The 13,442-nt window shown below is 42.2% G+C and overlaps 2 protein-coding genes across 2 annotated transcripts; both read left to right on the top strand.

Annotated features, from left to right (window-relative positions):
- Nucleotides 1–2,546: 2,546 nt before the first annotated feature.
- LOC139889769 (uncharacterized) lies at nucleotides 2,547–5,402 on the top strand. The gene has a single exon (XM_071872703.1). The coding sequence runs from the start codon at nucleotides 2,547–2,549 to the stop codon at nucleotides 5,400–5,402; it is 2,856 nt and encodes a 951-aa protein (XP_071728804.1).
- A 57-nt stretch (nucleotides 5,403–5,459) lies between these two features.
- Nucleotides 5,460–5,807, top strand: LOC139889768 (uncharacterized). Its single transcript, XM_071872702.1, has one exon. The coding sequence runs from the start codon at nucleotides 5,460–5,462 to the stop codon at nucleotides 5,805–5,807; it is 348 nt and encodes a 115-aa protein (XP_071728803.1).
- The last annotated feature ends 7,635 nt before the right edge of the window (nucleotides 5,808–13,442 follow it).

The raw sequence follows: 13,442 nt of genomic DNA, 5'->3' as shown, positions 1-13,442 counted from the left end.
ATTCAAGCATTGATTCGCTAAACCTTGAAAGAAGCCTTTATTAACGTCGTTCAAAGGACCAACATCTTGAGCTTCCATAAATAAATTTTGAATCGCATCGCCGAAGTCAATATCGTCCTCATTGTCATGCAAAGTAAACGAGCCCGTATCCACCCTTATCTTCAATTTCCTGCCCTTATTACCACCAGTAAAGGATCCAAAACGTAAGGTACACTCATTCCAGTCAGAAACAGTCGTCTTCAAAGCCTTTAACATTGAAGTATCAACTTTATTTTTAACCGACTGGAAGTGGTTATGTACGGAAACATTTGAGACCATTAAATTATCATTTGATACAATTTTGACCCCAACTAAATTGCTATTTGATAGTGTATCTCCCCGCCAAGATACACGAAGCTACGTTAACAAAGGTATCACGCCTAACAATGATAGATGACGTAAGGATGGATCACAATAATACATATGTCGAATACAAATCATAGGGCGGGATACCCTTGAAATCAAATAATGGCGCTCAAAGGACAGAAGAAGAGTGCCACCAAACAAGAATCCCAATATTCAGAGTTGGTGCAAATCCGCTTCAGTGATACGAAGAAATAATAACGAAGGAACGTATCGACGAAGGGATCACGGATACCAATGGACAAGGACCTCTCCTAAAGTCACGAGATCACCTAGACTGAAAGAGAGAAGTTAACGGGTTGACCAGGCTCGTTACCACTAACAGCCAAATGACAAAAGAGGAATGCTGCAGGTTAGCTTTCTTGGAGCAGCAGGGATCATAGCCAGCCAAAGGGAAAGTCCCCTTTGTCTCATCAGAGATTGCCTCGAAGACTGAATCCGCCTAGAAAACTGGTAACAAGGCTACCACCTAACTCTATATAAAGAGGACATGATCCCTGGACAAGGAATTCACACTCAAGTCATAATCACTCATACACAAACACTCTCAATGAGTTACCTTCGTATCTTGGTGGCGTAAAGAGCAATACCTTCACACTACCTTCGGGGAATCGCCAACAAGCATACATCCATCATCATATCATCCATTTAGTGATCAGGTCTCAATACCCTTGTTCCACTAACAAGGTTTGCCAAGAATTGTACAAACAATTGGCGCCATCCGTGGGACCCCACTTCAATACTTACTTTGTTTGAAAAACACAAGATCATGGCGGAATCTGATCATCCACCGCCCGGTTTCTCTCTACCATCTGAGGTAGATCAACCTGAAACCGGAACGCGAACACCTATCACTCCAGTTATGCCAACTACAAATCGGAGTGACTCTGAACCACCGCCGCTAATTGACAAAACCTTCATACTCAACAACTACGATAACATGCGCGCCGTTATCAAGAAGTTGCGAGAAGAGGGACAGCTGCACAGCCGGCGGATACTGACGTATGACAGTGATGACGTCGACGAGGAAATAGAAATGGAGGCTAGACCAGTCAGAAGCCTCCCTCTTTCCAGCCAACCCCAGACCTCACAACTGGCAGTCCCTCCGAATGCTGCTCTTCAGCCGGTACCTTCACAACCAGCTCATTCAATGGCCATCACCAGTGTCCCGTTGAACCACCCAGGAGGACCAATTATGCAGCAATATACCTTCGGGAGCCCTTTTCCCGTTGCTCCACAGAATATAGCCAACACCGGTACTGTCTTACTAACCCCGGGAATCATTCCCCTGGTAACTCAGCCAAACGCTACGTTGTCTCTTGGGTCGCAATTTTGGAACGGAGGTAGCCCATGGGTTAGTTTACCTTTCCAGAATGCTTATATCGGAGGGACCCCCGCAGCAAACAACCTCCATCACAAAGTAAACGGAAGTGCTGGCGGATACTTAGATCAACCTTGGAAGAGCCAGAAAACTCCCTTCGTATCTTCGATAAAAAATCACCCGCTACCAATCGGGATGAAGATACCTTCCCACTTGGGGTATTACGAAGGGAAGGACGACCCTGACGATTTTATAAACATCTTCGAGGGAGCGGCTCGAATGTCACGGTGGGATACAGCTGTGGCTTGTCACGCGTTCTCGTATGTGCTCAAAAGTGATGCGAGAGTCTGGTTCGACTCTCTAGCGAAGGATTCTATCTCCAGCTTCGAGGACCTGAAACGACTCTTCAGGTTGAAATTTAGCCAGCAAAAGAAACATAAGAAGAATCACGTCGCTACCCACAGCATCAAGCAGAAAGATGGAGAAGCTTCGAGGGCTTTTCTCGTCCGGTTTACGGACGAAACCCAGCAGATTCCCTGACTCCCCGAGTCGCAAAGGATCTCGGGACTCTTATACGGTTGCAGAATGCGAGCATTGGTGGAACATCTCAGCCGAGATCTTCCCGACGCTTATGAAATGTTACTAGACATACGTTTGGCTAGATGCAAAGGATACTGCAAATAGCTTCGTCTACGAAGAAACACAAGGTTTTAAACTAAAAGAAAAACCAAGTCTCCGTGAAGAAAAGTTCGGGCGAAGGAACGAGCAAAATAGGTTCTCCCCCTATAGAAGGGAAAACACCTCTGGTATCCTTGGAACGCTGATGAAGTCACCCAAGGAAATCCTAGCTACCGAGAAGGCAACCCAAGCTTTCAAAGCTCCACTGAAGCTAAACAACAAGGGAAAGATGAGGGACACAAGCAAATTTTGTGACTTTCATAATGACTTCGGGCATGAAACGGACGACTGCATACAGTTGAGGCAAGCCATAGAAGAAGCAGTTAGGTCCGGGAAACTAACACACTTGGTGAAAGGCATACGCAACCCAAAGGTGCCGAAGCAGGAACCCAGACCCGAAGAAAAGAAGCCAGATGCAAACAATGCCATACTAACGGTTGCAGAATGCTTCGTAGTGGAAGAGATAAGAACTTACAAAAGGGAGAGAAAGAATGGAGTGATAGATTGGGAAGAGATCTCTTTCCCAGCCCTAGATACCATCACCCCCTCCGACAAACCCGTCACAATCAACGGGCGAATCTTTGAAAGAGAGGTACACCGAGTTTACCTGGATGGTGGTAGTGCATGCGACATTATGTATGAGCATTGTTTCGACCAGCTTAGCCCCACCATTAAAGCTCACCTGAGTCCACCAAGGGTACCCCTAATCGGATTCTCTGGGGAAAGATGTTGGCCAATCGGAGAAGTTGACCTCGACTTCACCATCGGAGAGCCGCCATTATCCAGAACAGAAATATTAGATTTCGTAGTAGTCAGAGCCGTCTCGCAGCACAACATCCTGCTAGGAAGGGTGGCCATGATGAAAATGGGGATAATTGCATCTACCATACATCAACTAGTGAAGTTCTACACACCCGAAGGAATTGGTACCCTAGCTTCCACCTATGATCGAGAGAAGGTTATCATGGCAATCAGGGAAACAGAGGAAAGACCAGGAGAATGTATCCTTGAAACCCGAGAAGAAGGGTCGAACGAAGAAAAGATCTCCGTCAACCCTCTGCAACAAGTAGTTATTGGAGGTTCACTACCCCCGGAAATGAAGAAGAAGCTTCGTAAACTACTGCAGGCCAACATCGACATCTTCGCTTGGGAATACAGAGATATGACAGGTATTCCTCGGGTGCTCAGTGTCGACGGGACAACCTTCTCTACGGAACACAAGCTCAACGAATATAAACACCTAGAGCCCATACATCAAAAGAAAAGAAACCTTGCCAATGAAAGAGATGAGGCTGCTTGCAAGGAAGTTGAAGAACTGCTCCAGGCTGGTATTATCCGAGAAGAAAAATATCCCACCTGGGTTGCGAACCCCGTCATGGTGAAGAAATCTGACGGAGGGTGGAGAATGTGCGTCGATTTCACAAATATAAACAAAGCTTGCCCCAAGGATTGCTACCCCCTACCGGAGATCGATTGGAAGGTAGAATCCCTAACTGGGTACAAGTACAAGTGCTTCCTCAACGCCTACAAAGGCTACCATCAGATTCAAATGGCCGAAGAAGATGAGGAGAAGACATCGTTCTTCACAAGCAAGGGGATATATTGCTATAGGAAAATGCCCTTCGGATTGAAAAACGCCGGAGCTACCTACCAAAGACTGGTGGACAAAGTTTTTTGTAAGCAACTAGGGAGAAACCTGGAAGCTTATGTCGATGACATGGTGATTAAGAGTCCCGAAGAAAGCACTTTGCTGACGGACATTCAAGAAACCTTCAACACCCTTCGATCGGTCAACATGAAGTTAAATCCCAAGAAGTGTTCATTCGGGGTAGAGGAAGGAAAGTTCCTAGGGTATTATATCACCAAGAAAGGGATCATAGCAAACCCAGAGAAAATAGACAAGCTCCAACAACTCAAAACCCCAACCAGGGTCAAAGAAATGCAGAGTTTAAACGGGAAGCTAGCGTCGTTAAGTCGTTTCCTGTCCAAGGGGGCTGAGAGGCAATTGCCTTTCCTTAAAGTTTTAAAGGGATGCTTGGGAGCGAAGAAAATAACATGGACCGAGGAAGCTGATAGGGCTTTCGTTGATATGAAGGCACACATAGCTAATTTGCCAACACTGACGTCACCTCAGATAGGAGAAACACTGTACTTCTATCTAGCCACGTCCAAGGAATGCATCAGTGCGGTGTTAGTGGCAGAACGCGAAAGGGTACAGGTCCCGATATATTTCATAAGCCGAGTCCTACAAGGTGCAGAAGTCAACTACCCAGAGCTCGAAAAGCTCACACTTACTCTGGTTCACACCGCGAGGAAACTACGGAGGTATTTCCAAGCCCACCCTATTATTGTGTTAACTAACAAGCAAATCAGACAGGTTCTTATGAGGCCAGAAAAGTCGGGAAGGATGGCCAAATGGGCCATAGAGCTCGGGGAGCACGACATCGACTTCCAAGCTCGCCATTCAATCAAAGCTCAAGTGCTGGCAGACTTCATGACGGAAACAACAGAAACAAATGAAGAAAACTACTCCACCTTCGCACAAATTATCACTCCGACTATTGAAATGAAGGAATGGAAATTGTTCACTGATGGAGCCTCTAGCTCTGATGGATCGGGGGCGGGACTTATGTTAATTAATCCAGAGGGACAAGTGTTTACTTACGTGCTTCGTTTCGAGTTCAGCACAACTAATAATGAAGCAGAATACGAAGCTCTACTCGCCGGGCTCAGAATAGCAAAGGAAATGAAAATTGAACATTTGCAAGCCTTCGTAGACCCGCAACTCGTCGCAAACCAAGTCCTAGGTATCTTCGAAGCAAGACAGCCAATCATACAACTCTATCTGTCGAAGGTCAGAGAACTTGTAGAAAGCTTCAGAAGCTTCACAATAGAATACGTGAGGAGAAGTCAAAACAAAAAAGCAGATGCTCTGAGCAAGTTAGCCTCCATCACCTTCGCACACCTGGCAAAGGAAGTGTTGGTTGAAGTGCTAGAATAAAGATCCATCGAAGCTCAAGAAGTCCACAACCTAATCATCGAAGAAGAAAACACGTGGATGAAGCCACTAAGGGAATATTTGGAGCTCAGAATATTACCGGAAGACAAAAAAGAGGCAAGAAAGATCCGGATCAAGGCACCATCATACAAGATAATGAACGGAGCTTTATACCGAAAATATTTCCTCACCCCGTGGCTTCGCTGTGTTGGGCCGAACCAAGCTTCGATAATCATCAGGGAAATGCACGAAGGCATCTGTGGACTCCATGCCGGACCAAGGTCAATAGTGGTAAAGATACTAAGGATGGGGTATTACTGGCCAACCATGCACAAAGATACAGTCACGCTCTTACGAACCTGTGAGCCATGCCAGATCCATGCTAAAGTTCAGAAACAGCCAAAATAAGAAATGATACCAGTGTTATCAGCATGGCCTTTCTCTAAGTGGGGCATAGACCTAGTAGGTCCGCTAACCGAAGCACCGGGAGGTTACAAGTGGTTGGTGGTCGCAATAGACTACTTCACAAAGTGGACGGAAGCAAAACCGCTAAGCACCACCACAGGGAAGCACATAGAAAAGTTCGTTTGGGAGCACATTGTATGTCGGTTTGGAATACCCCAAGAAATCGTCTCGGATAATGGGAAACAATTCGCTGAGGGTATATTCCCAGGGTTCTGTTAGAAGCTACAGGTAAAACAAACTTTTACCTCCGTTTACCACCCACAAGGGAATGGACAGGTCGAAATAACCAACAGGGACATCTTAAAAGGTCTTGAGAAACGATTGGGTAAATGCGATCAGGGATGGATGAAAGAACTCCCCCTAGTTCTATGGGCCCACCGAACCACTCCCAAGAGGAGTAATGGAGAAACCCCCTATAGTTTGGTTTATGGAACTGAGGCAGTATTACCAGCGGAGATACAGGTACTAACCAATAGGACCGCAAACCTCGAAGCAAATGAGGAAAATCTCCGTCTCAACCTTGACCTTATGGAGGAAAGGAGGGAGGCTGCGTTAATTCGAGAAGTAGCATACAAGAAAGCAATCGAAAAGTATTACAACAAGCGAGTCAAACTGTCAGTTTACAAGGTCGGAGACTATGTCCTAAGGCTCAACAGCACTAGTAAAGTGGAATATGAAGGAAATATGGGTCCGACTTGGGAAGGCCCGTACGTAATCTCTGAAGCTTTTGGGAACGGTTCATACAAGCTTGAAACCACGGAAGGAAAACAGATCCCCAGAACCTGGAACGGGGTAAACCTTCGAAAGTTTTACTTTTAGATTTCTAGTCGCATGTAAGTAGGAAAACTTGTAATGGGCAGTCGAAACTTATACGCTTCCCACCACAAGAAATTTGAATGAAATCCTACTATCTTTTGGAAACATCAAGCGTGAATGTTGTAATACTCATTAAGCAAAACATTCCCAAGAGGAATACTTATATAAACTTAGCAATAAGCAAGAGGTATCCCAAGAGGTATACCGAAGCTATTGCAAAATATTCCCAAGAGGAATACTTATATAAACTTAGCAATAAGCAAGAGGTATCCCAAGAGGTATACCGAAGCTATTGCAAAAAATTCCCAAGAGGAATACTTATATAAACTTAGCAATAAGCAAGAGGTATCCCAAGAGGTATACCGAAGCTATTGCAAAATATTCCCAAGAGGAATACTTATATAAACTTAGCAATAAGCAAGAGGTATCCCAAGAGGTATACCGAAGCTATTGCAAAATATTCCCAAGAGGAATACTTATATAAACTTAGCAATAAGCAAGAGGTATCCCAAGAGGTATACCGAAGCTATTGCAAAACATTCCCAAGAGGAATACTTATAAAAGCTTAGCAATAAGCAAGAGGTATCCCAAGAGGTATACCGAAGCTATTGCAAAAAATATTCCCAACAGGAATACTTATAAAAACTTAGCAATAAGCAAGAGGTATCCCAAGAGGTACACTGAAGCTATTGTAAAATATTCTCAAAAAGAATATTTGTTAAACTCTAGCAATAAGGTTACCCAAGAGGTGTACCCAAGCTATAGCAAAGTAATCCACAAATAGGCAAGTACTTATGCATGAATAATAAACAGGTACGATAATCTAACACCACACAAAAATTGTTCATGGGCAACATAGCCCCAAATCAACAGGCACGCAGGCCTGGTAAAAGTACGTTAACACAAAATAATTAGAGTACATATCATCACATCAAAAGAAGGTCATAAATAGACTGCCAAGATCATTGTTCCGCTACCAAAGCAAGAAGCTCCACAGGCTTAGCATCGGAGTGAGCAGCAACAGAGGCGACATAATTAAGATCAGCATCGGTATAGCGAGCACACGCAGCATCAACAAGGGCCGTAGCTTGATCCGTATACTCTGGATAGCTGCTAAGTTCGAGCTTGCCTTGCTGGGACAACTCAGTCAACAATTTACACCTCTCTTCAAGCTTGCTAGCAAGAACAACCTCACCAACCAACTCGCTCAACTCCTTGCTGCGGATAGCCTACTTGCAAACATGTGGAATAACCTGAGTAATAACAGCAGAATAGTCTGTCTTCAACCTCGCCTTCTGATTTGCCAACAACTTCGTTTCCTGCCGAAGAACCTCATTCTCCTCTTCCAAGTTAGCTATCTTCTTCTCATCCAGCTTCTGCTTCTCCTGCATACTCAGAATCTCACTCTTGGCTAATTTCACCTCCTCCTCCCAAGATGTGTTCAACAACAATTGTTCCTGTAACTTCCTTATAGACTCCTTGGAAGATGCATTGACATCCCTAAGCTCTTCCACCTCTTTCTCCAAACATATAACATCGCCAGACTTCTGCTTCAAACGAGAAAGGACAAGATGATTATAAATAGCAGAACGATAGTTATGGGCGGTGCAAACATCAATGAGCTTAGAGGTATCCACAAAGGCATCCTCGAATTCAGAAGGAATCATCTCATCGAACACATCAAAACAAGCTTCGAAAGAAGGGATGGCAGGAGTATCACCTACAAGGACACATAAATTTGTTCAAGCAACAAAAAAAAAAAAAAAACAAGTTAACAAATACGAAGCTTACCCAGATAACGTTGTCACCAGGACCTTCAATCTGAGCTTCATCATCAGTATCTTCATCATGGAGAGCAAACTTTGCCTTCTTCAAAGGGGAACCAGAAACAACCTCTTTCATCTTCCTGGCAACCTTTTGACGCCTAGAGGCCCTAACAGGAATGCTTTTAGATACGTCAGGTTCAGCATCAACATCAATAGGTTCATGTTCCGAAGCAACCCTAGCAATGGGTTGCACCTTGGGGGCACTTGACTCCACCTTAGCACAGGATTGAACCTTGGGAGCACTCGACTCTGTCCACCTCCATAAAACCAGAACAGGAGGGAGAGCCAAGCTCTTTAACCACAGTACTAGCACGGACAGCTTCAGTCATTTGCTTCACACCAAAGGATTTGATAACATTAAGCAAAGACATCTCTGCAAAAAATAAAGCAAGGTTACAAAAAATTTGACACAAGCAAGTATGAACAAGAAATAAAACCTAAGACATACAACACCTACCCCGTTCCCCACAAAAGTACACAGGGATAGCTTCGCCTTTTTCCCAAGAAGGTGCCATGCCGAGTTTAAAAAGAAGGGAATCTGGAAGAGTTGAAGGAATTATAGGATGACGACAAATCCTACTAAAGAGAGGATCATCTTTAGCATCCTCAGGGATAGGATCACCATATTGCTTGGGAACAGCGGCACATTTGATGTCAATAACATTAGGATATTTATCCGGAAAGAAAAAAGATTTCTTGATGAAAACGAAGGAATCCTTCCAATTCCTTACATCAGGAACGGAAGAAGCGAAACACATGGGAGTATTAGTAACGCTACCCTTCTTTTTGCGACGCTTGGCAATAGTAACCCAATTCCCAGCGTCCCCGGTTTGAAAGAAACAGCGAAACAAGTCAACTGAAGGCTGACCGCCTTAAGCTTTACACATATATTCAAAAGCCAAGATCTTTTTAACGGCAAGAGGGTAAACAATCGAAACATGGACTTTGAAGTAATCAAGAACACTAAGAAAGAATGATGAAATGGGAATCCTAAGGTTGCACTCTGTAAATGATTGAGTGTACATCCCAACGTAATCCGCCGGAAAATCTAGCATAAACTTACCAGATTCCGGCAAAATCATGTCGTCTCCTTTGAGACCTAGGGTTTTACAGAGGCGTTTTAAACGCTCGGGGGTCACGGTACTAGAAATCGATCGAAGCCCTACTTTAGCCATAACAAAATAACAAAAAAGATGACAAGAGGGGAGCAATACCTTTTTTTGAAATGGAAAATATGATCAGACGATGAAGAATAGCAAAAGAAGAAGAAAAGGAAAATGAAAGAGAAAATCAAAAAGTTAACCCTTTATTACCCTAGAGCAGGAACCGTCCCATCAATTACAGAGTTACTTTGGTAACCGCACCTGCAAATTACCATTTTAACCAGCGGTCTTATTGAAACAAAAAGAATTAGCGAGGGCAGAAAGGTAAAACAGCACCCGGGTAATTAATTGCTTAGATCAGAAATGTCAAATCAAGTAGTCAAGTGGCATATTAAGTTTAATTCAACATATCTTGGTTAAGAAGCTTCGTAAAATTAAACTGGGGGGCTTGATAGTGTATCTCCCCGCCAAGATACACGAAGCTACGTTAACGAAGGTATCACGCCTAGCAATGATAGATGACGTAAGGATAGATCACAAGAATACATATGTCGAATACAAATCATAGGGCGGGATACCCTTGAAATCAAATAATGCCGCTCAAAGGACAGAAGAAGAGTGCCACCAAACAAGAATCCCAATATTCAGAGTTGGTGCAAATCTGCTTCAGTGATACAAAGAAATAATAACGAAGGAACGTATCGACGAAGGGATCACGGATACAAATGGACAAGGACCTCTCCTAAAGTCACGAGATCACCTAGACTGAAAGAGAGAAGTTAACGGGTTGACTAGGCTCGTTACCACTAACAGCCAAATGACAAAAGAGGAATGCTGCAGGTTAGCTTTCTTGGAGCAGCAGGGATCATAGCCAGCCAAAGGGAAAGTCCCCTTTGTCTCATCTGAGATTACCTCGAAGACTGAATCCGCCTAGAAAACTGGTAACAAGGCTACCACCTAACTCTATATAAAGGGGACATGATCCCTGGACAAGGCATTCACACTCAAGTCATAATCACTCATACACAAACACTCTCAATGAGTTACCTTCGTATCTTGGTAGCGTAAAGTGCAATACCTTCGCACTACCTTCGGGGAATCGCCAACAAGCATACATCCATTATCATATCATCCATTTAGTGACCAGGTCTCAATACCCTTGTTCCACTAATAAGGTTTGCCAAGAATTGTACAAACACTATTCAAATAATCATGAGGCAAGTTAACCAAATAAATTTTTCCCCTTCCACATCTGTTTCAATCCCAACAAATAAGTTATTTGAAGCAACATTGGAATTTTAACCTCATTGACGTGTGAACAAAAACGATACGTACTCTCCCCTTATTCTCGTTCTTAAGCAAATAATTAAAACCATTATTAGCATCCATCTCATAAACATTAATGCTCCCGAAGAAAATATCTTGACCTTGAGTTTTACCTAGATTCAAACCAAATCCCGACACACTAACCGAAGCATCAGCCATGACTCCATCTGAATTTCGCTTTGCAAACTTAGCTTTAATAGAGTCAAAGATGATAGCAGGTGAGAGTGATGAAGGAGCCACAACAGTATCATTGTCTACAACAAACAACCTTCGGCCAAATCATTGACTAACTCCACATTTAAATTACCCTCGGCCAAAACCACATTACGAGTAGAACCTTCGCCAAAGATGACTGAACACATCTTCAATCAAACCCCTATCAAACTTGTCAAAAAGAGAACAAATCAGGGTGGTCGAAATCATTTCTTTCGGAAACCCATATTTGTATATTTAGAAAATCCGAACTTTTCTCAGGATCAACCTCAACAACATTGTGAATATGATTCGCATTAGACGACTTAATGAAAGCGAATGAAGATCCAATTTTAGCTAAATTGGTCAAAGATTTGACTACATAGTGAACTTCTCCAAATAACTTGGCAACAATGCTAGCATTAGAGACCGAAATACAAGTAGCTGTGACGCCTTTTATTTCGATCCAGACGAACTGACAATAAGATGAAGCCACTTCTTCAAACAGAATTGCTAACACCAAGTCGCCCATATTACCACCAATGATCCTGTTAAAACTATCGAGCTCATTCATAGCACAAACACACCCATAAGGTCTAAAGTGGAAAACCTTGCTTACGAGCACATTACACCTTATCAAATACTCTGAAACTTTAGCGTCCACCAGAGGCGATGAATCAACCCGCAGGACCGAAAACTTAAGCCGACCAGTAATGTCTGAGTTAGGGGATGGTCTGCAATGCAACTTTGAACTTGAAGAAACCCTTTGCTTGCCGAAAAATGACCACCCTCTTCTTTTGGCCACCCCACATAAATGGGCTTACCGAAAATGCAAGACCCATTTAGCGAGCTAATTGCTAAAGCTGCAATTGAATTTCTGACATATGAAATAAAGGTGTAACGCCTAGCGGACCAATTATTCTCAACAAGCTCGCCTAACTTTACGAAGGTAGATTCGATCATATTGTAACGACCCGACTTTTTCTACTTATATTTATACTTATTACTTTCACGAAACTGCGTATTTGTGCGTACTGAGTTATATTATATTCTGGGATTATTATTTATGTTAATTACTTTCGTTAATACCTTACAACGTGTTGTTAAGTGCTTAATCACTTAACTTGATCCTCGAATGCTTTTACGACCGTTAGTGTCACTTGTCGTTTAGAACGAGCTATGTACTTTGTACACGTTAAACTTTTATCATAATTGGAGCATTATGACTACTTAAAACTAATTGTTATTTTCTAATGACAATTACTTGGCTTGTTGATTGCTTAATTTCGCTTAGTGTTTTACTAATGCACACTAGTTAGTCTTAATGGACTTTTTATCTTAATGGACTTAGGCCCACCCTACTCTAGCTATTGGACTATTACATTAGCCCATTTTAATTGACTTATGACCCATCAATATATAGGAAAAAAACCCATTAAGATAAGCCAACATACTAGCATATTTGTGTACCATTTCCTAAACTTTATTGCATTGGATCCCAACATACAATCACCACCTTTGTACCACCACTCATGCAAAAGCAAAATGGTCCCCCCTTGTCCCCAAAACCGTCAGCCTAAACCACCACCACCATCACTATAAATTCAAATTTGATTTCTCATTTCACACTTCATTTCATTCTCAAAACATACACACTTTCTCTCTAATTTTCTCTCTAGTCTTTCTCACACTAAAAGCTTAAGAAATTATAAGTTCTTGAATTTTCTTTCTTCTTCTTTTTCTTTCTTAGTCACAACATCATCATCATCATCATCATGAGATCAAGCTTTTTAGCTTTTTGATCTTGTTATATCTTGTAGATTCAAACCTTGATTGAAAATCTTCAAGAACATAAAAGATTCAAGCTTTATAGCTTTGAATCTTCATTACTTTGTTGGATCTAAGTTTTATAGCTTAAGATCACTTTATTTTTGTTAAAAGATCAAAACTTGTGTTTATGATCTTCATAAAACTTGTAGATCTAGCTTTATGCTTTAAGGATCTACAAGAACATTAGAGATCCAAGCCTACTAGCTTAGGATTTCACCATTTTGTTTAGATCTAAGATTTTTAGCTTTTGATCTCATTACTTTTACTAGATCTGAGCTCTCTAGCTTATGGTCTCATATATCTTGTTTATATCTATGCTTTCTAGCTTATGGTCTCATTAATCTTGTAAAAATTCAAGCTTTCTAGCTTAGGGTTTCTTAATACTTGAGATCTAAGTCTTTATTTTTAGATCTTACTTACTTGGAACCTTTCTATGATTTTTATGATGATAAAAATCAAGTCTTCATCATCTCATATGATGAAGA

The sequence above is a fragment of the Rutidosis leptorrhynchoides genome, chromosome 2 (assembly GCF_046630445.1).
Source record: "Rutidosis leptorrhynchoides isolate AG116_Rl617_1_P2 chromosome 2, CSIRO_AGI_Rlap_v1, whole genome shotgun sequence".
NCBI classification, from domain to species: Eukaryota; Viridiplantae; Streptophyta; class Magnoliopsida; order Asterales; family Asteraceae; genus Rutidosis; species Rutidosis leptorrhynchoides.
Note: the sequence above shows the minus strand (reverse complement) of the source record. Positions and strands in the feature narration are given on the sequence as shown.

Bases quoted from the DNA above. Each gene is read 5' to 3' on its own strand.
- LOC139889768 (XM_071872702.1), top strand. From the start codon at position 5,460: ATGAAGCCACTAAGGGAATATTTGGAGCTCAGAATATTACCGGAAGAC.
- LOC139889769 (XM_071872703.1), top strand. From the start codon at position 2,547: ATGAAGTCACCCAAGGAAATCCTAGCTACCGAGAAGGCAACCCAAGCT.